Source organism: Nycticebus coucang, chromosome 10 (genome assembly GCF_027406575.1).
Source record: "Nycticebus coucang isolate mNycCou1 chromosome 10, mNycCou1.pri, whole genome shotgun sequence".
In the NCBI taxonomy this organism is placed as follows: domain Eukaryota; kingdom Metazoa; phylum Chordata; class Mammalia; order Primates; family Lorisidae; genus Nycticebus; species Nycticebus coucang.
Window position 1 is genome coordinate 103,284,900 of NC_069789.1, and position 23,788 is coordinate 103,308,687.

At 41.8% G+C, this 23,788-nt stretch overlaps 1 protein-coding gene across 1 annotated transcript in view; it reads left to right on the plus strand.

Moving 5' to 3' along the window:
* The window catches only part of LOC128596489 (uncharacterized), a 78,677-nt gene that overhangs the window by 34,361 nt on the left and 20,528 nt on the right, over positions 1 to 23,788 (plus strand). Inside the window, exons 17-20 of the mRNA XM_053606101.1 lie at positions 13,765 to 13,897; positions 14,003 to 14,089; positions 18,172 to 18,444; positions 19,088 to 19,366. Coding sequence (XP_053462076.1) covers positions 13,765 to 13,897; positions 14,003 to 14,089; positions 18,172 to 18,444; positions 19,088 to 19,366 — 772 coding nt within the window. The remainder of the gene's footprint in view (positions 1 to 13,764; positions 13,898 to 14,002; positions 14,090 to 18,171; positions 18,445 to 19,087; positions 19,367 to 23,788) is intronic.

Sequence of the window (23,788 nt, forward strand, 5' to 3'; positions counted from 1 at the left end):
CTGCAGTCATCAGTCCCAGATCCTTAACAAAGGGCTGGTTAACCACAAGCCCAGGAAACTCTAATCCAATCTCACCTTACCAGACAACCTAGCCAACAGTGAAAAACAATTATGAGGCAGAATCAGTAGAAAACCTCTGGCAACATGAAAAATTAGAATAGATCAACTTCCCCAAGAAATGATAAAGCAGACACAGCACAAGATCCTATTCACAAACAAATGGCTGAGATGTCAGAAATAGAGTTCAGAATTTGGATAGCAAATAAAATCAACAAAATGGAGGAAATGATGAAATTAGAATTTAAAGCAGAAATTCAAAAGATGTCTCAAGAATTTAACGAATTTAAAGACAAAATGACCAAAGATTTTGACACATTAAAGCAAGAATTTGCAGCACTCAAAGATCTAAAAAATACAGTAGAATCCCTCAGTAACAGAATGGAGCAGGCAGAAGAAAGGATCTCTGATATTGAAGACAAAGCTTTTGAATGCTCCCAAACACTCAAAGAGGAAAAAAGTGGAGAACAAAAATGGATCATTCTCTCAGAGAGCTCTGGGATAATTTGAAGAGGTCTAATATTTGCCTTATAGGAATACCTGAAAGTGATGAGATTGCTGCGGAGGATATAGATGCTTTGCTTCTTGAAAAGAGAATTTTCCAGACATGCCCAGAGATTCTGAAATTCAGATAGCAGACAGTTTCAGAACACCAGTACGACTCAACCCAAATAAAAATTCTCATAGACACATTATAATTAATTTTGCTAAAGTTAATATGAAGGAGAAAATTCTGAAAGCTGTAAGACATAAGAAAACCATTACATACAAGGGGAAGAACATTAGAATGACTGCAGATCTCTCCACTGAAACCTTTCAAGTTAGAAGAGGGTGGTCATCGACCTTTAATGTCCTTAAACAAAATAACTTTCAACCCAGGATCCTGTATCCAGCTAAACTGACTTTCATTTAGGATGGAGAAATTAAATATTTTAATGACATTCACATGTTGAAGAAATTTGCCATAACTAAACCAGCTCTTCAGGATATTCTCAGACCTATCCTCCATAATGAACAACACAATCCTCCACCACCAAAGTAAAATCACTCAGAAACTTTTGATCAAATTCTAACTTCCATAGTGGCAAAAGGTTAAAAATGTCCATTGGACTTTCGAAAAACTCAATACCCAAAACTCTATCTGGTTTATCATTACTCTCAATTAATGTGAATGGCTTAAATTGCCCTCTAAAGAGACACAGGTTGGCTGACTGGATACAAAAACTCAGGCCAGACATCTATTGCATTCAAGAATCTCACCTTACCTTAAAAGATAAACATAGACTCAGGGTGAAGGGATGGCCATCTATAATTCAGGCAAATGGAAATCAGAAAAAAAGCAGGTGTTGCCAAAAATGGAGAAGCATGAATCCTATGTACTCAATCTTGATATGAGGACAATTAATGACAATTAAGTTTATGGGGGGGAAGCAGAAAGAGGGATGGAGGGAGGAGGGTGGGGCCTTAGTGTGTGTCACACTTTATGGGGGCAAGACATGATTGCAAGAGGGACTTTACCTAACAATTGCAATCAGTGTAACTGGCTTATTGTACCCTCAATGAATCCCCAACAATAAAAAAAAAAAAAAAGCAGGTGTTGCAATTTTATTTGCAGATACAATAGGCTTTAAACCAATCAAAGTAAGAAAAGACAATGATGGTAACTTCTTATTTGTTAAGGGCAACACTCAACATGATGAGATTTCAATTATCAAAATTTATGCACCCAACCAGAATGCGCCTCAATTTATAAGAGAAACTCTAACTGACATGAGCAACTTGATTTCCCCCAGCACTATAATTGTTAGAGACTTTAACACTCCTCTGGCAGTGTTGGATAGATCCTCAAAAAAGAAGCTAAGCAAAGAAATTTTAGAATTAAACTTAACCATTCAACATTTGCATCTAATAGACATCTATAGAACATTTCATCCTAACAAAATCGAATACACATTCTCCTCATCAGCCCATGGATCATCCTCCAAAATTGATCACATCTTAGGTCACAAGTCTAACTTCAGCAAACTTAAAAGAATAGAAATCATTCCTTGTATTTTTTTGGACCACCAAGGAATAAAAGTTGAACTCAGTAACAACAGGAATCTCCACACGCATACAAAAATATGGAAACTAAATAACCTCATGCTGAATGATAGCTGGGTCATAGATGAGATTAAGAAGGAAATTACCAAATTTTTGGAACAAAATAATAATGAAGAAATGAACTATCAGAACCTCTGGGATACAGCAAAGGCAGTCCTAAGAGGAAAATTTATAGTGTTGCAAGCCTTCCTCAAGAGAACGGAAAGAGAGGAAGTCAATAACTTAATGGGTCATCTCAAGCAACTGGAAAAGGAAGAACTTTCCAACCCTAAACCCAGCAGAAGAAAAGAAATAACTAAAATTAGAGCAGAACTTAATGAAATTGAAAACAAAAGAATCATACAACAGCTCAACCAATCAAAGAGTTGGTTTTTAGAAAAGGTTAATAAAATAGATAAACCATTGGCTAACCCTAGAAGTAGAAGAGTAAAATCCCTAATTTCATCAATCAGAAATGATAAAAGCCAAATAACAACGGACTCCTCAGAAATTCAGCAAATCCTTAATGAATACTACACAAAACTCTACTCTCAGAAGTATGAAAATCCGAAGGCAATAGATCAATACTTGGAAACATGCTACCCTCCCAGACTTAGACAGAAAGAAGTGAAAATGTTGAACAAGCCTATAACAAGCTCTGAATAGCATCAACTATAAGAAATCCCCCCCAAAAGAAAAGCCCAGGACCAGATGGCTTCACATCAGAATTCTACCAAATCTTTAAAGAGGAACTAGTACCTATATTACTTAATCTTTTCCAAAACATAGAAATAGAAGGAATACTTCCCAACGCATTCTATGACATAAATATCACCCTGATACCCAAACCAGGAAAAGACCCAACAAGAAAAGAAAATTATAGACTAATATCTCTAATGAATATTGATGCAAAAATATTCAATGAGATCCTAGCAAACAGAATCCAACAACACATCAAACAAATTATACACCACGACCAGGTGGGTTTCATCTCAGGGTCCCAAGGATGGTTCAATATATGTAAATTCATAAATGTAATATGCCACATAAACAAATTAAAAAACAAAGACCATGTGATTCTCTCAATTGATGCAGAAAAAGCTTTTGACAATATCCAGCATCCTTTCTTGATCAGAACGCTTAAGAAAATAGATATAGAAGGAACATTTCTTAAACTGATAGAGGCCATCTACAGCAAAACCACAGCCAATATCATAGTGAATGGAGTAAAATTGAAATCATTTCCAGTCAGATCAGGAATCAGGCAAGGATGCCCACTGTCTCCACTGCTTTTTAACATTGTAATGGAAGTCTTAGCCACCACAATCAGGCAAGATAAGGCAATCAAGGGGATCCAAATAGGACCAGAGGAGATCAAATTGTCACCCTTCGCAGACCATATGATTATATATCTGGAAACCCCCAGGGAATCCACTACAAAACTCCTAGAGGTGATCAAGGAATATAGTAACGTCTCAGGATACAAAATTAACACCATAAATCTGTAGCCTTTATATATACCAACAATAGCCCGGGGAAAAAACAATCAAAGATTCTATTCCCTTTACAATAGTGCCAAAGAAGATGAAATATCTGGGAGTGTATCTAACTAAGGACGTGAAAGATCTCTATAAAGATAACTATGAAACTGTAAGAAAAGAAATAGCTGAAGATGTTAACAAATGGAAAAATATACCAAGCTCATGGCTGGGAAGAATCAACATTGTCAAAATGTCTATACTACCTAAAGCAATTTACAGATTTAACACGATCCCTATTAAAGCACCTCTCTCATATTTCAAAGACTTGGAAAAATTAGTACTTCATTTTATATGGAAACAGAAAAAAACCTCAAATAGCCAAGACATTACTCAGAAATAAAAACAAATCTGGAGGAATCATGCTTCCAGACTTCAGACTATACTGTAAATTGATAGTGATCAAAACAGCATGGTACTGGCACAAAAATGGAGAGGTAGATGTATGGAACAGAATTGAAGACCAAGAGGTGAACCCAGACACTTATCATCATTTGATTTTTGATAAGCCTATTAAAAATATAAATTGGGAGAAAGATTCCCTATTCAATAAATGGTTCTGGATGAATTGGCTGGCAACTTGTAGAAGACTGAAACTGGACCCACACCTTTCTCGTCTAACAAAAATTGACTCTCACTGGTTAAAGGACTTAAACTTAAGATATGAAACTGTAAATATTCTTAGAGAGAGTGTAGGGGAAACACTTGAGAAAATTGGCCTGTGAGAATACTTCATGAAGAAGACACCTCAGGCAATTGAACATCAAAAATACATTACTGGGATCTGATCAAATTAAAAAGCTTCTGCACTGCTAAGAACACACTAAGTAAAGCAAATAGACAGCCCTCAGAATGGGAGAGGATTTTTGCAAGTTATACTACCAACAAAGGTCTAATAACCAAAATCCACAGAGAACATAAACTTATTACTAAGCAAAAAACAAGTGATCCCATTTCATTGTGGGCAAGAGACATGAACAGAAGCTTCTCTGAAGAAGACAGGGGCATGGCCTACAGACACATGAAAAAATCCTCATCATCTTTAATCATCAGAGAAATGCAAACCAAAACTACTCTGAGATACCATCTAACTCCAGTAAGAGCAGCCCACATCACAAAATCCCAAAACAACAGATGTTGGCATGGATGTGAAGAAAAGGGAACACTTCTGCACTGCTGGTGAGAATGCAAGCTAGTATGTTCCTTTTGGAAGGAAGTTTGGAGAACGCTCAGGTATCTAAATGTAGACCTGCCGTTTGATCCTGCAATTCCTCTTCTAGGTATATATCCAAAGGACCAAAAATCATTTGACAATAAAGATATTTGCACCAGATTGTTCATTGCAGCTCAATTCATAATTGCCAAGTCATGGAAGAAGCCCATGTGCTCATCGACCCATGAATGGATTAATAAATTGTGGTATATGTATACCATGGAATACTATGCAGCAGTAAAAAAAATGGAGACTTTACCTCCTTTATGTTTACATGGATGGAGCTGGAAAATATTCTTCTTAGTAAAGTATCTCAGGAATGGAAAAAAATTATCCAAGGTATTCAGTACTACTGTGAAACCAGTTTATAATAACTCTCACTTGCATATGAAAAATGAAACACAACTTTAGTCTATGATGAAGGAGGGAAGGGGAGAGGGAGCTACGGGGAGGGGGGAGGGATAGTAGGGGGACCACAACTATGGAGCACATTACAAGTACAAGTTGGTTCTATCATGTGTAGAGCACAAATGTCCTAATGCTATAGTTGGGTAAATGAGATGAAAGCTATGCTGATTAGTATGATCACTCCAATTTGTACAAATAATCAACACACTGAAATGGGCATAAATGTATTTATGATCTATGTACAAAAGACTTAATAAAAAAAAGAGAAAATTTCTTAAGCCTAGAAAAGATGGATAAACTTGGCTACATTAAAACGAACAGTTTCTGTTTGTCTAAAAGATCTAAGGAAGAAAGTACAAAGCAGGGCTGCTGAGCGAGAGAAGGTTTACCTTACATAAACATAACAAAGGGTTTAGACGCAGAGCTGCACATCCTAAGGAACTACAGATCCATCAAAAAAGCCTTAGAAAAGAATTGATCAGTTGTAGAAGATTGGAGTAGGACCATGATCATAAAAAGGGAAGTGGAAGTGTCAAGAGTACTTTTATCAGAGCTGAGAGTGAGGGACGAGAGGAGTCAAAGGTGGTTCTCAGGGTTCTGGATGAAGCACCCGAGGGAATGGTGAAGGGGACATCTGAGGAAGAGTAGATGTCGTTAAAAAACAAAAAGATTACTCAAATTTTGGATGTGTTGATTTGCAGATGCTAGTAAAACATCTGAAGAATAATGTCTGCGAATGTTGAGTATTTTGGTTCAAGCTCCAGAGTAAGGAGAGGAGTCTTTTTAATGAAGTAATAATTGGATACTGTAAATGAAGAAGAAAGAATCCAAGAAGGACTTGCTGAAAAGGAATTAAAAGCCTAAAACCTAAACCACTGACCTACTAGCATTTAAGGGAGATGAAGAAATGTGGAGCTGCAAACAAGTCTGAGGGGGAGAGGAAGAGATGTAGAAAGAAAGTGAAGGGTGTGTGTCACAGAAACCAAAAGTAAAGAAAGTTTAGAAGATGGCTTGGCACCTGTAGCTCAGTGGCTAGGGCGCCGGCCACGTACACCAGGGCTGGCCAAACAATAATAATCACTACAATAAAAAAACAGCAGGTGCCTGTAGTCCCAGGCTGAGTTTGAGGTTGGTGTGAGCTGTGACACCATGGCACTCTACAGAGGGCGACATGGTGAGACTCTGTCTCAATAAAAAAAAACCTCCTGGATTCAAGTGGTCGTCTTAAAAAAAAAAAAAGTTTAGAAAATGAGGAGAGCAAAAGTGAAAGTTGCTGCTAATAAGGCTAATAAGATAAAAAAATGAAAAAAAAAAAAAAACCAAAAACATCTACTCAACAGAGTCAAGAGGTGTTTGGTGACCTTGGCTGGAGGAGATTCAGTGGAATTACGGGGCAGACTTGTAGATGTGAATGCATGGTTTCAGGAAATTTGGATGTAAAGGAAAGAGGAAAATAGAATGATAAAACTAAAGGCTAACACTCACAAAGCATTTGTTCTGTGCCAGATATCAGTAGTGCTGCCATCACCCCCATTTTAGAGATCATAGTAAAGGACATAGAGCTTTAACTCGTTGCCCAAGGCCACACAGTAGAAAAAATGGCAGAACTAAGATTTGAACCTGGTTTCTGTTGCTCTGAAGGTAGCTTTAGAGTTTTTACCTTCTTTTTTTTAATGCAAAAGAATGTGTTATATTTGAATGCCGATGGGAAGAAGCAGTAGAAAGGGAACATTTGAAGCTATGGGAGAGAATGAAGGAGGCAGGTCGGTTTGGGGTTCAGCATGGGGGGTCAGACTGGTCTCAGGAAGGAGAGTACCTACGTCTTCCACTGTGGGAGGAAGGGACGGATACAGAGTCAGCAGTTAGTATGTTGGCGGTGTGAAATTGAGTGAGTCCCCATCAGATGTCTTCAATTTTCCCTGAAAAGCTTAATCTGAAAGTTGGGAGGGGGTGCACACGGGCAAGGGTAGGGTTGGAGGCTGAAGAAGCTTCTGCACACTTCACCTAGAGCTCCTCCTCCCTCCCTGTCCACACCTCAGTCTCTGCTGCTCTTCCCCCATCAGCATCCCCTGAATATCCATCCTCCTCGAGGCTCCAATATGGGACCACTTCTCTCCTACTCTACACAACTTCCTGGGCACCCTCACCCACTCACTCCCATGGATGCAACAGTTTTCAGATTGAGTCTGATCTGAAAATAATTCTACCACTGTCCAAAGGTTCCAAGTGCCTCTATACTGTGTATAATCAAACTAAATTCAACCTCACTTACCTGGGTCAGGTCAATCATTCTATGCCCTTTATATGGAGGCTTAAAGTCAGATATATTTTGTGTGCCATTTTGATTCTCTAAGGACATCTGCCTCCCCACCTTGGAAGGCAGAACACAGCTACTGTCAAGTCTTTTCCAGAGCTCAGGAATGAGCCACAAAACTGCACTTTCCTTGCACTTACTTGGTCTCCTGTGTGCATCCTATTCTTGCCCCATCTGTTTGTATCGCTCTTATTGTATTTTAGCTCATGCCATAGAACATTATGGTCAGCTTTGTGAATCAAAAAGGGAGATATACAGGGAAAGGACAAAAGGAGGAGTGGGGGAGAGAATTACATTCTATTTGCATTTTATTCTAATGAGTGTTAAAATTTCAATTGTTAGAATCAGAAAGTTAGTGTTCAAACATCCTGTCTCATTCAAGGATAAAGTACAAGTGACATTAGATCACTACCTCAGCTGGCCATGGTATAACTGTGACTTTCTTCTGTCTCCAGGCTCCTGTAGAACCTTTGCTCTGACAAACATGTGGGTCATGTAAACATCTTGTTGAACAGTTTCCTTATTTCACATTTGCTTTTCACACGGCACTTTGTGTATACTTTATCCTTGTATATCCTTTATCATTCTTAGTTATAAAAATGTGTATACTTTCTTGGAGATATGTAGTGATTCTATCTCATTTCTCTTTGCTTTGCCAATAGTAGCTATCAGAATTCTTAGAGTTGTCACCCAAGTTCACGAAGCTGCTCGCCCAGGGCCAACCCTACTCTCGGGAGTATCCTCATGGGACCCCTGGGGGGCAGTGAGATAGAATTTTCTAAGAAAATTTAGAAAAAATATGTTAATCATATAACACCAATGTCATTTGTAATTCAAAGCTAAAATTCTGCTATTATTATATTTCCCATGCCAAATTAAGTCCAGTACACAGTTCAGAGATTTTGTAATTAGATTAAACAATAACGTAAGACCTTACAATAATGAAATTACAACCATGTTGAGAGACCAACAATTTTACTACTGTCAATATCCCCTAGGAAGAAATCAAAGTTCACAAATTAAATGCCTCTGAGAGAAAAATTCCAGGCACATTAAAATCCAAATATCCAAATAAACTAAGCCTTAAACCAAATTATCCCTGAAGAGTTAAAAGTTGGAAGAAATTAAAGTAACTCCTGGCTTCCAATTTCTTATTCTGCTTAATCTCATCTAAGAAAAAGTGGTAAATGTCTGGATGGAGCGGGTTGTTTTAGCAATTATCATGCCGACTGTCTCACAGCTGAGCCTGATCATCTCTTTCGGAACCACTAAGGTTGTGCTGGCCCAGTGCTAAAGCTTTCATGCGCCATGGTGCTAAAGAATTAAAAGGATTAATAGGGCATAAAAGACTATCATAGCACTGCCCCCATAACCACTGAATTTTGAAATCTCAATTCCCAGCTCTAGAACAGTAACACTAAGCAGAGTTACAATCCTAGAGAATCATTCACATCTGAAAAACAGAAAAGACAGCAAGTAGGTAAAGAAATTCTTTACTTAGCTTTAGCAGGATGTCAGCTGGTGCAGAACTTTTGAACTTAAGCTCAAATGTGAATAATCCATTGTATGTTTCCAAATAGTAAGAAGTTGGGCAGCACCCATAATTCAGTGGGTAGGACACTGGCCACATACACTGAGGCTGGCGGATTCGAACATGGCCCTGGCCAGCTAAAGCAACAATGACAACTGCAACAAAACAACCCCTCCTATTTGGGAGGCTGAGGCAAGAGAATTACTTAAGCCAAAGAGTTTAAGGTTTCTGTGAGCTGTGATGCCAAGGCACTCTACCCACGGCAACAGCTTGAGACTCTGTTTCAAATGACAAAAAAAAAAAAATAATAACCAGAAGAGAATAATTCGAATGTTTCTAGCATGATGAAAGACAAACATTTAGTGTGATGGTTATCTCAATTTCACTGCTTTGGGCTTTACAAATTTTGTGAATGTGTTAAATTATCATATCTACTCCCAAATTTGTACATTTATTATGTATCAGTTAAAAATTAAATTTAATGTTAAAAAATAAACTCAATTATGAGAAACCTCCCAGTACAAACATTTACTATTTGGGGGCTGGGTGGGAACCACTTATTTTGTGCCTTCCTTTTCTACTGACTCTATTCAAAATCTCCTAGTTTTCACTTCCTCTTTGGGTGGAGTGCTCTGACACCTGAGCTCAGGGAGGGGTTTCTTAAGCGTCTCCTCTCTCCAGTAAGCAGACCATCTGCTGCTCAATATGGAATTGCACTGGCCCATGAAGCTTGCCTCTTACGAGATATTTTCATTTTGCCCCCACACTTATTTCAGCTAGAAAATATATCTCAGCCATTCCTGAAGTGAAATTACTATGTATGTTTCTGAGGACTATGCCTCTGAGGGTCCGGTGAGAACCCAATCCTTCCCAGATGTGTACCCCAGGAACCTGACATTGGTCCCCTTTTAAATTTTATAAACCTATCAGCCACATTCCTGTAGGATACGAGCAGACTGTCTATAATAACTGTGCATTCTTGAAACCCTCTTAAAAATTCCTTAAATATTTTTCACCCTTGGGCCTAGAGAATCCCACACAAGTCAGAAGTGAACCCACCAGTTTGTTCCTTGGGCCCTAAAGCCAGGTGGGATTTAGAATGTCTCATAGAGGGTAACATTGTAGGCTTGGCACTAGCAGTGTGAAACTAGATCCTTATTAGTGCTTTGTACCATTCAAGGACACTTATAGCTAAAAATATTATTCTAGTCACCAGTGCCTAAAAATCTATAGAAAAACTCAATTAAATTCAAGAAGAGGGTAGGAGAGGAGAGGATTCCTTTCCAGAAGGAACTATATGCAGGTGTATGGCACACTTCTGTGTGAAGGACAGGCTACAACTTAGATTTTACCTTACAAATGAAAACAATGTAACCTAATTGTATGCACCCTCATATTAATTGGAAATGGGAAACTTAAAAAAAAGCTATAGAGATTCCCATTTTTTCTTTAAAAAAACAAAACAAAAAGACTACTTTAGCTAGGACTGCCTAGGAAAGGCAGCCCCACCCACCATGGGCCTCTATTGAGTTGGGCGGAGCCTACAAAGTTTTGCTACTGTGGTCATCCACAGTGCCCACAGGTAAGCCCTTCCTCCTCTGTGCTGCTTACAGAGGCTTCCCAGCTCCCTTGAATGCTCTCATGAGGTTCGGGTACCTTCTGCTTATTGCCATTCATGGATGCAGTCCTATTTCTACAGAAATAGCCACTTGCCTATGAACAAAGCCATTGTAAGCTGATGTCACCCTCCAAGGTCACAAAACCATGGATCCTAAAGCTGCAAGCCTCTTGCCCAAGCTCAGTAGTGAAGCTTAAAAGTTGGCTCACTATTAATCTCTTCAATCTGAAAAATGCCTGCTCTCTTACTAAAGGCCCAGGCTGAGAGCCACAGGGCCTGGTCCTGTCACACGACTCTCCTTTAAATATGTAGCTCCCTATACTTGTTCTTCTTAGTTCTCGTACATCTAAGCCCGTGCCCCAACTGTTTGTGACTCTGAGAATTTGCTCTCAAACTTCAGACACCCCCAGCTCATGAGTGCAGGGGAGATCCAAGCGTGTTCACAGTGCCCCCACTCCCCACCCTACACACACCCAGTGGGCTTGCATCCAGGGGGAAGAGCATGGAGTTGAGTTAAGCAGGCCTCATTTATTCTCCCCAAATCTACCAGTCAGGGAGACACTTCACTTCTACCGGGGGGTGGGAGGGACAGTAAAGATCAGAAAAAAGGCTGAGGGCAGAGGGAGTTACACGCGTGTGGAAGAACAAAGATCTCCCAGCATAGTCACTCATGAATTTACTCATGTAAATTCAAAGTGATTCTGTTCAGTTAGGGCTGTCAGATTTAGCAAATAAAAATATAGGACTTCTGCTTACATTTGCATTTTAGATAAACACAGTAACAACTCTTTTAGTGTAATTACATCCCAAATATTATATGGGACATAGTTATAGCATCAGCTATTTGTTTTTTATTTGAAATTCAAATGCAGGTGAGCACTCTGCATTTTATCTGGCAATCCCATACTAAGTGTCAGACATCGTATTAGGTTCTGGGACTATAATGTGAACATGGCCTAGTCCCTAGATTGAGGGCGAGGGCGGAGACAGAAAATGCAATACTTTCATCCACAGATGAGAAGTAAAATTCAAAAGGCTGTTTTTTGCACATCTCTTTCCAACCACAGGAAACAATTGTTCATAGTAATCATCAACAACCTCACCTTTGATCATGAACTGAATTTGCACTTATTTGTGTGTAGAATTAGCCTGACTCTGCCGCACTACATCACAATCTGTCCGTTCAACTGCGCCTAAAGTGAGCCCTCGCCCTTTCCTTCCCTAAAGATACTCACACTTCTAAGAAATACTGTTAATGAGACAGGACACTTCACTGCTATAAGCTCTGGGCTGCAGGAAATGGAACTATTACAGACACACCTAAGAGGAGCACTTACCTGAAACTTAGCAGGTCAGAGGAGACCTTGCAGAAGTGGCACCACGTGATACAATTATTAGTTTACAATGACCCCACACTAGGATGAACTATGGCATCATTCTAATAAACAGTTTAATTTAACTTAATTTAAATAGGCATATCCAATACCTCTTCTCCAAAGTATTAGAGAAACCTTTAACCAGGACTGACTCAGGACATATTCAAACACGTTCAATCTCTTCCTGTAGGCACCCTCCTCCATGTCGTTGCTTGGTCATTCACTTACTCAGCAAGTGCTTACTGACAGGCAGGTATGTGACCAGTGCTCTGCCAGGCATTGAAAATACAAAGAAGATCCAACCACACTCATTTCCAGTGGTGGGGATATTACAGTCTAATGAGAGAGAGATATTACACAATCACATAAGTAGACATAGAAAGACAAAATGTGATGACCCTCATGAGGGAAAGAACAGAAAGCTAGTTTAAAAAGAGCTCTTTCCATCCCCTGCTCAGAGGTGGCCTTCCTGCGTGTGGAGCATTTGATCTGAGATCACTTTCCATTTCTAATGTAAAGGTCTCTTTGAAAGGTCATAACTTTATCCCAGCAACTTTAGGTTGCTAAAAATGGCTGATCTCTAAGTGTAAAACATACATTCCCAGCAGGGGTGACATCACCCTCAGAGGGGCAAAAAATGGTTCTTGAAAAAGTGAAAAACATCTTTTTCAATGTATGAAACACAGCTATATATACGGCACATAGATAAACAGTAGGTGTGGCATTAAAATCTCATGGAAGTGAGGAGTGCTGAAAAGAAATATCTAAAAAGACTCCTATTGAGAAGCAATAATGAAAAAAATGTGGAGAAACACTCGTTCATCATCTTTCACAGTCTACTCAACAGTTCCTAAAGAAATACTTATTAGAGGCCAGTTTCCAAGAAAGGAGAGGCAATGGTGCATGAGACTCACAGGCCCTTAAATGTTTGTGGGCAAGAAGATGAAAAAACAAGCAAAAAAATAGAGAAAATAATTACAAATTGTAACAAACAAAACAGTCACACCAGCCCTGAAACAAAATAATGAAGATTTCTGCCTGCAAGGTGCGGGAGGCCATTTCTGAAAGGGGCTCTGGCTGTAAGAACAGGGGTTCCTCTTTGTACACTTGCTCATTTATCTCCTACTCCCCGAAGATCTGGGTGGGATGTGGGGGCAGCCCCTTGGGCTAATCTGTAAATTTCTATTATTTTCCTATTCAGAAGCCTCATGCCAACTCACATGAAAGTCAAAAAGCCTCTGCCTGTGCGCTGACTTCTTGACTGCGTGACTCACTGCGCTGAGGGCAGCATAGCACCCTCACAAAGCCTGACCTGGGTTAGGGGCTCCATGAGGGAACCAAACACCAAATGAACTTGAGGTAATAAAGGGGCTTTTCATTTGAAACATGAAAAAGAGTTATTTGAATACTAGCACTTCACAGCGTGGCATCTCTAGGGAGCTTGGGCATAGCACTGGAGGTGTTTCTCCTTAGACACTCAGACTGTTAGCTCTTGACCCTGAACATCTGAAACTGCACAGCTGCTGGCACTGAGATTCAAACAGCATTTAGGAAAGCACCCGCGTTCATGCCATGTATTTTTGGAACCCAAGGCAAGATACATCTTTCCTTTTTCTAATTCTTGCAGGTCTCCTCTGAGCAGAGGCCTCCTGTCCTCTTCCTTGGACAGGAGATAAGCCTGGCTCTGGGTGAGATGGACTTGTCCTGCCCTCGGCCAGGCCAGGTCTTCATGTTTCTGTGGCTGCTGCTGCTGAGCCTGGGTGAGTAGACAGGCTGGATGGGGTTAGGGCAGTGGCCTCTCAGTTCCTAAAGTCAGCCGATGAAAAGCCAAGAAACTTGTATTTCTGCTTCCACTTGGGGTTCAGAGAAAGACAACAAGACATGGGGAGCACGCAGAGCTGGGTCCCCAGGACAACAAAAAGGTCCCCAAGACAGCCATCAGTGCCAGACAGGTAGGTTGCCTTTGGTTTTCACCCATTGCTTTTTTCCCCTCTCATAAGAAACTTAGAATTTTCCTTCTGCCAAAGCACGAGTCCATGGCCCTCACTCCCTCTCAGAGCCTCAAACTAAATAATTTTTCAGATGAATAGTTATTTCTAAAATCTAGGAAAGTAAGGGAAGGTCTACTAAGAGATATGGCTCCTTCTCTGAGGTTTTAAGCCAAAATTTAACTAGAGATTGAAAACATAATAGGAATAATTAATAAAAAGCCCAAGAAACGAAGGCAGGATCCATCATTCCTCCGTGTTCTTGTCCGCCTCTGCACTCCGAGCGGAGAGAGGCAAGGCAGGGAGAGAAACCTAAAACTCTAAGGGAGCAGCAGCAGCGAGCTGAGCCAGGGCTGGGGACACAAGCTTGCACATCTGTAAAATACATTAGATGCTATTTGCTGTTGTTATTGGGGTCTGGGGGATGTGGAATGGGAGCAAAGAAATGGGAAGGAAAAACAGAGGAAGCAGTTGTGGCTGTGTTGCTGGAAAATTCTCAGAGAGTGCCTGATCGCAGAGAGTTGAGAAACATTGCTCTGTGCTAACCCTGGAACTCAGACTCCCTCACAGCTCCTGGAAAAAAGAGTCAGGTAAGCTCCCCCCTTCTCTCTGCTCCTCCTGGTCTCTGGGCATGCGTCCCCTTGGCCTGCACAGCCTGTACCATGCCCTGTATGAGGGACAGGCCAACACTAGCAGCACTGCCACTCTGGGGTCACACCTGTTACTGTGCCAGGTGAACAGACCCTCCTCTGACTCCCCAGACTCCCAGGAGGCCTCAGGGGAGAGAGGAAGGAAACATTTGCAGAAGGAAGGGCAGAGGCAAGGGGCTGATGGTGGGAGCACCTCAGAACCGATCTCCCTATTCTCAACACCCCTCCTTCAGTGTGTCCAAGCCAGTGCTGCCACCAAAGAGCATAGAAACGGCCCCCCTGCCTCGACTGCCACACCCAGCACTCGGCTGCAGCCCACACACAGCCTGGTCTCTCAAGCAGCTCGTCCTTCATTTGAATGCTTGATGTCCTTCTGTTACTGACTGTGTCCCACGTTGCCTTCCTCACAATCATGCCTCAACTAAGCATGGTTTAAAAGTGACAAAAGCAAAAAAATCTTGTTCATTCAATGTCAACAAGTAGAAAGTGATTTTCTATAGTCTAGAAACTGCGTGTGAGGTGTATACATCCTGGACGCACCTCCACCTTGGCAGGAATGTATGGAACAAGAGCGTCTCAGCATCTGCCTGTCTTCTGAAGCCTCCGCAGCATTTGTCCAGCTGCAAAGCACCTCTCCTGAGCTTCTCTGGGCCCATCTCGAGAACCTGAGACTGGTTCCCTGTGACACCCCCTTACCTACCTCCAGGCTGGGCCAAGGCCGAGGAAGAACAGACTCTGTCCTAGGCACTTCTCCCAGGGCTTTCTCTGCAGCCTTTCCACCCCTGTCCTGACTGGGAATTAGCACAAGAACCTCTAGCTGCAGGTGGCCCCGTGGGCCCCCCATTCTGTGCCTCCCTTACTTTGCCTTCACTTTGCATTTCCTATTCAGGAGCCCCTCCAAACACTGCACTTCTCTTGTCTACCACGGTCCATGACCTTCAAAGGAAGAAGAATGACGGTCACATGCAGGGACTCCAAGCCCGGCCCAGGGAGATGCATCTTGGTACCACAATGGGGATTCACTGGAAAGAAAATCTGAAGGGATCTGAATAAAAGCATGTAGATATTAGCAGTGCAAGACCCAAGGGTCCTCCCTTGGTGAATCTGTGCAAGTGGAATTTTCATCTGGTTAGGAAAAGAAGGGAGAATCTCTAAAGTCATGCCACTGAGCTGAGTGTCCAAAAGGATCATGTTAAGGCCAGGAACTTGGACAGAGCTGTAAAAAGGCAGCTTGGGGTGTCTGATGTGCTGACCTAGTGGGGAAAGTAAGGAGACAGGGCAGTAGCCCAGAGGCCAGCAGGCAAAAAGGATCTGGTCTGGGAAAGGTATAGGACGATATTCCTCATTTATTTAAAAGCACATGTGGAAATTTCTCAAGGATATTTCGTGGGAATTAGCTCATTCTCCAAGGGAAAGGAAGAGTCAGGTTTTGGGACATTTGGCAATGTTGGTGAAGGACGTTTGTAGGTGTGGGGGGGACTGTGGCTCTTGCAGGGACAACCAGCATGTGCTCCCCTGCTGTCTGTAGCCAGCTGAGCCTGCAGGCTTCACCCTGACTTTGAAGGAGATAAGGTGGTTCTCAGGCGTGAGGAGGAAAGGAGAGGCACAGAAGTAAGAAGGTTTACCCCAAGGATGGAGAACAGCGTGGTGGTGGTTTTAACTCAGACTCCACCAAGCTAAATCCAGTCTCCAGTGACAATGGCAAATATCATTGCGCTGCTTCTAGGAAATTGTTTTTAATATCAGTGGGAGAAAGAAACTTCAAAACTTCTAAGTACCCAAGTTCAAGGTAATGGCTACATTCCATGGGCTATAGGGTTTGGCTAAGAGACCTCAGTTTGAGGCAAGATGCTCTTCAGTGGGGATTTCATGAAAAGCCTCTTACACCCCAGCCACAGTCAGGAGATGGTTCCAGCAGCCTGGTCCTACAGGCGGTCCCCAGGTTGCAAAAGAGATGGGTTCTGTAAGTTTGTTGTAAAGTTGAATTTGTATGTAAGGTGAAACAGGTACATTTGCTTATCACCTATGATAGCCCACATGTGCAAGTGCAAGCCGAACGCCAGGCAGAAGTTTGTACCTTGGTGTTAAGAGCACAGGTACACCTCTCCGGGAGCTCTAAGCCTCATCCCGGGGATTGTGTTTGTTCTTTTCATTAGAGCTGTTTTCATGTCTGACAGCCAGCCCTCCTGGCCCACGGAGGGAAGTCCCATGACCCTGACCTGTAAGACCCAGTAGCCCTGGTCCATCCACAGAGTTCAGAGGTCCAGCTCCGGTTCTGCTTTTAGAGATAGCCAGGCCCTGGGATCAGGCTGGACCAGCTCCCAAGAGCTCCAGGTCCCCACTGGTGCAAGGCAAAGATGGTGACTCACAGTATTGTGCTAACAAGAACAAGCCTGAGATCCCAGATGCAAGTGCAGAGGGAGCGTCTGAGGGGCTGTGTGTCCAGATACAGAGCTGGGGCGAGGAGAGCAGAACAATGGTACTACACCAGACGGTGGACAAAACAGAGAGGGACACCCCGATACCCCAGCATCCTTCTCTGTCCAGGCTTGGCATTGGTCTGTGGGCCCGAGAACAGCCTCTTCCCTAAGCGCTAGCAAGTAATAGCAGTTATTGATCACTTACTGAGTGGCCAACCGTATGGGTTACAGAGATGGGCAGGGTCTGCTCACCATGGGTCAGCAGGCAACCAGGACCTCAAATGACCGCTTGCCGTCTTTAGAGATCCTTGTGGAGCTTTCATTTTTTTGACGGAACTCGCGTCTTAATTGTCAGAAAAGGGAAAGTGTGTAAGAACTGGAATAGTTGAAGAGGAATGTGGGGACACGGAAATAAGGCTGGGGAAGTCTTGAAAGACAGGAGGAGGGTTTGGATTCTGAGTAAATTTCTAGATAGAAGATCTCTAGTGTTCTCTCTTACTCTGTGCTTCATTGGTGCATCAATAATTCCTTAGAGCAAGACATGATTGCAAGAGAGACTTTACCTAACAATTGCAATCAGTGTAACCTGGCTTATTGTACCCTCAATGAATCCCCAACAATAAAAAAAAAAAAAAAAAAGAATTTCCAATCTCTAAAAAAAAACAAAAAATTCCTTGGAGATAAATTTTCATCAAATGTGGCTGCAGCCAACACCAAGTTTAGGAAGATCATGGACCTGGTAGCCACATTCCCCAATGATAGGAATTTGGGGTTCAAGGATGGAGGTTGTTCCCTTTATAATAATATGCACAAATTGCACAAATATAATATGCACAAATATGATTTCTTATTTCCTGCTTTGGAACTCTGCCTATTACATCTGCTGCGGCTGCCTATTTATGGCAGCTCCAGCCTTCTCCTTGACTTTAAGGTCCCTGCTGTCAGTATCCTCACATGCCATCTTGTGTCCTCCCAGGGGTCCCTGAGTCTGCTGTGACTCTAAAGATCCAGCCCTCTGGAGGGCAGCTGATTGAAGGAGAAAAGTTGGTCCTTACCTGCTCAGTAGCCAAGGATACAGCATCTGTCACCTTCTCCTGGCACAGAGAGGGAAGGGGAAATCTGGGGATAAAGACCTGGCATTCCCCGTCAGCAGAGCTGCAGGTCCCTGCTGTGGCAGGGAGATACTACTGTACAGCGGACAACTCCTGTGGCCCCCTCGTCAGCAACAAGATCACAGTTACCGTGAGAAGTAAGTTCCCTCTGCTCAGCCTTGGTTCACGAGCCAGGGTTTAGGTTCTGTGAGCTCCATGAGGATCTTCTAAAGGAGGGGAAAAGCACAGAACAAAACAGATGTGAATATTTAAAAGCTACTAAGCAATGGCAAGATGAGAAACTAAGTTAAGGTGCCTTAGTTCTGCTAGGCATGGTGTGATGCCTGAAACCAAGGCGGGTGGATCCCTGGAGCTCATGAGTTTGAGATCAGCCTGAGCAAAAGTGAGACTCCATCTCTATTAAAAATAAAAAAACTAGCTAGGTGTTGTGGCGGGTGTCTGTAATCCCAGCTACTTGGGAGGCTGAGGCAAGAGGATTGCTTTAGCCAGAAGTTTGAGGTTGCTGTGAGCTGTGACACAACAGCACTCAATCCAGGGCAACACAGTGAGGCTCTGTCTCAAAAAAAAAAAAGGTGCTTTACTCTCGTCAGGAGGCCTGAGTGACTGCACATGCCTGCTTCTCCTGCTTTTGGAGAAATGTTTTTATTATTAGATGAGGAAAACGTGGTCAGTGAGAACAGAAGGGATCGAGGGGTGTGTCTGCTTTGGGGTTCCTTGCGAGGGGTTGTGAATATGTCACAGCATCGAATCCTTCTCTGACAACTCCTCCATCTCCCTCAGTTCCAGCGTCCCAGCCAGTCCTCACCCTCAGGGCACCCCGGACCCCGACTGTGGTGGAGGACGAGGTGGAGCTTCACTGTGAAGCTCTGAGAGGCTCTCCCCCAATCCTGTATCAGTTTTATCATGAGGACATCATCCTGGGGAACAGCTCGGCCCCCTCTGGAGGAGGAGTGTCCTTCTTCCTCACTCTGACCACAAACCATTCTGGAAACTACTTCTGTGAGGCCGACAATGGCCTTGGGCCCCAGCGCAGCCAGAGAGTGAGCCTCAGTGTCACAGGTGAGCAGGATATTTTCAGAGCAGATGATACCAGCAGACTGTGTTATCTCCACGGGGCTGCGTGCCGGGTGATGTCCTGGTAGACTTCCCACTTCCTCTGCCCCCACCTTGAGCTGGGGTTCTTCCTCATGACTGCACAGCCACTTAACTCAGATTGTTTCTTCATTTCCTCTGTCACTGTCATCAGTAGCCACAACTGCACTCCCATTTTTCTAGGAGAGGAACAAAGACATTCCTAATACTAGACAGGTGACGGTTTGGCAGTGACCAACAGAGGAGCATGGTAGAGAAGTCCTTCTCTCTGAATTCCTTTGCTCATGAACGAATGAACAGTTCATTCTTAGCCACTTTTTCTGCCCCAACTTCTGTGCAATCCAAATTCCTGCCTGACTCCCTGGATCATCGAGCAAAGTGGTTTTCCTCATGGCTGTTTCCAGCCACCAGAGCAGCAGTGCCCTCTCATGGCCTCCAGATTCTACTGATCTATTTAGCCTTCACTTTTCCCAGATGCCTTCTGACTGGGGTCCCATTTAATCTGATGTTCCCCCATATTCTCTAACAAAAATTTCCTCCACCAGGAGCAGCAAGGCATCTTGTATTCCTCACGTCCAGCCCTTCTTGGGAATATCCCCAGCCATTTAGGAGAGACCCCCAGTCCCAAAGCCACTGTGGTTATTCCAAAGCACCCATCATCTGGAAGGTGGGAAAGCGTAGGGGACACGGGAGGAGAAGGCAGAACAAAAGGGAGATGGCAGTGACCCCCAGTGACTCAAACCCATATGTTCTCTGCTGTTCCCATGGTCTCTCTTTATTCTCCAAAGATTCTAAACTATTGGGACTCTCACAATATTTTGGTTGATAATTATCCTTTCTATGGGCACACCAGGGTTACAACTCAGAGGTATTAGAACCTGGGAGTGCCAGACAGTGTGCTAAAACTGAGATTTCTGTCTTGAACAAGAAAATATCTATTTGGGTGACCTCAAACAAGTCTCCATACTAGTCTCACTGTCAGTCTCCTGACTTACGAAGTAATTGAGCCAAGTAAATCATTGAGATACAAAACTTCTTGATTCTGGCCAGGCAAGGAGGCTCATGACTGTAATCCTAGCACTCTGGGAGGCCAAGGTGTGTGGATCACCTGAGCTCAGGAGTTCAAGACCAGTCTAAGCTACAGTGAGACCCTATCTCTGAAAAATGGCTGGGTGTTGTGGCAGGCACCTGTAGTCCCAGCTACTTGGGAAGCTGAGGCAAGAGGATCAGTTGAGCCCAAGAGTTTGAGATTGCTGTGACCTATGATGTCATGGTACTCTACGGTGAGTGACAAAGTAAGATTCTGTCTCAAAAAAAAAAAATTCTTTATCCCACATCACTTTCAGTACAAGTGTTGAACACGCATCCCATGTACCTGTTTATTTATATAAATGGACTACTGAACTAACTTCATATGCACATTGAAAAGCAGGGAAATATACATTAAATAAGAATAAAAACAACCATATTTAAAACGTTTGGATTTAGAATATCTGACTAAAGTTATAATTGAATGTGCTTCATTTATTTTGAAATTCTTAGTTTACTTTTGATGGCATCTTCAACAAACTAATTGTTGTCTTCTGCCTCTGTGAGCCCTCTGAAGTCCCAACCAGTTAGTGTCTTTGCAAGAGATGAGAAAAGGGACTCACAAAATCGATTTATTAGGCTATTATGTCATGTCATCAGCCAAAACAAAAACCTGCTAGGGACAGGAGAAAATGGAAAAGAAATGGGTCTCTGAGAAAGTTATGTGAAGTTTGGTTCGGACTTTGGCTATTCCAGTTGGTTTCAGTATCCATTATTGCTTAAAAAGTTACCTTACTGATACAGCTGAATCCAAGTGGAAACGAAGCATCACTTTGCTCTTTCGGGTGCATGATTCTAATTTTTTAATCTCATACACCAATTATGCACAGATTCTTATTGAAATTTAGCAAGTAAGTTTACATTTTCATCCATGTTAATTAGTTATTCTTGCAAAGTAGGTGGGGAATGCTGCATGTTTGAATCTACAGCAAAAGTGTTCAAGCTTTAGAAGAATCAGAAACCAGTTGCAACATTTTGTTTCCAAGGATTTTTAAGGGTGCAGATATAAATGTTTAAAGTTGAAATATTTATTTTTTCACAAACAGTAATAAAACCACATATAAATATAAGTATGTATATATATTTTTAATATACATCTCATCACATTTACTTAATTCTTGTGTTAAGACATTTATACTCTATACTTAATAGATCTGACATGTACCCTTGCATTATGCACCATAGGTGTGATCCCACCATTCACCCTCCCTCGACCTCCCCCCTCCTTCCTCGTTCATCTGGGCCTTAGTTGTGATCTATTCTTCATATGAAAATATGAGTGATTGTAAATTGGTTTTATAATAGTACTGAGTACATTGGATACTTTTTCTTCCTTTCTTGAGATACTTTACTAAGTAGGATATGTTCCAGCTCCATCCATGTAAACATAAAAGAGGTAAAGTCTCCATCTTTTTTAAGGCTGCACAATATTCCATGGTATACATATACCACAATTTATTAATCCATTCATGAGTCGATGAGCACTTGGGCTTCTTCCGTGACTTGGCTTTTGTGAATTGAGCTGCAATGAACAATCTGATGCAAATATCTTTGTTATAAAGTGATTTTTGGTCTTTTGGATATATACCTAGTAGAGGAGTTGCAGGATCAAATGGCAGGTCTACTTTTAGATCCCTGAGTATTCTCCATACTTCTTTCCAAAAGGGATGTAATAGCTTGCACTTCCACCAGCAGTGCAGAAGCATTCGCTTTTCTCCACATCCATGCCAACATCTGTAGTTTTGGGATTTTGTTATGTGAGCCACTCTGACTGGAGTTAGATGATATCTCAAAGTGGTTTTGATTTGCATTTCTCTGATGATAAAAGATGATGAGCATTTTTTCATGTGTCCATAGACCATGTGCCTCTCTTCTTCAGAGAAGCTTCTGTTTAAGTCCCTTGCCAACAATGAAATGGGATTACTTGTTCTTTTTTTATTAATAAGTTTGAGTTCTCTGTGGCTTCTGGTTATCAAACCTTTGTCAGAAGCATAACCTGCAAATATCCTCTCCCATTCTGAGGGCTGTCTGCTTGCTTTACTTACTGTGTTCTTGGCTGTGCAGAGCTTTTTAGTTTGATCAGGTCCCAGTAATGTATTTTTGGTGTTGCTTCAATTGCCCGGGGAGGGGGAGTCCTCTTCATAAAGTATTCTCTCAGGCCAATTTCTTCAAGTGTTTCTCCTGCACTCTTTCTAAGAATCTTTATAGTTTCATGTCTTAAGTTTAAATCTTTTATCCAGTGAGAGTCAATTTTTGTTAATAGTGAAAGGTGTGGGTCCAGTTTCAGTCTTCTACAAGTCACCAGCCAATTCTCCCAGCACCATTTGTTAAATAGGGAATCTTTTCCCCAATTTATATTTTTGATGGGCTTATCAAAGATCAAATGACAATAAGTGCCTGGGTTCATCTCTTGGTTCTCTATTCTGTTCCATACATCTACCTCTCTATTTTTGTGCCAACATCATGCTGTTTTGATCGCTATAGATTTATAGTATAGTTTGAAGTCTGGTAGCGTGATTCCTTCTGCTTTGTTTTTATTTCTGAGTAATGTCTTGGCTATTTGAGGTTTTTTCTGGTTCCATATAAAATGAACTACTATTTTTTCCAGATCTTTAAAGTATGATCCCTTTGATAGGGATTGCATTAAATTTGTAAATTGCTTTGGGTAGTATGGACATTTTAACAATGTTGATTCGCATGAGCATGGTATGTTTTTCCATTTGTTAATGTCTTCAGCTATTTCTTTTCTCAGAGTTTCATAATTCTCTTTATAGAGATCTTTCACGTCCTTTGTTAGGTAAATTCCCAAATATTTCATCTTCTTTGGCACAGCTGTAAAGGGAATAGAGTTCTTGACTGTTTTTTCAGCTTGACTATTATTGGTATATATAAAAGATACTAATATATGAGTATTGATTTTATATCCTGACATGCTTCTGTATTCCTTGATCACTTCTAAGAGTTTTGTAGTTGAGTCCCTGGGGTTTTCCAGGTATCAAATCATATCATCTGTGAAGAGTGAAAGTTCGATCTCCTCTGACCCTATTTGTATACCCTTGATCACCTTCTCTTGCCTGATTGCGATGGCTAAGTCTTCCATTACAATGTTAAAGAGCAGTGGAGACAATGGGCAACCTTGCCTGGTTCCTGATCTGAGTGGAAATGATTTCAATTTTACTCCACTCAATATGATATTGGCTGTAGGTTTGCTGTAGATGGCCTCTATCAATTTAAGAAAAGTCCCTTCTCTACCTATTTTCATAAGTGTTCTGATCATGAAAGGATGCTGGATATTGTCAA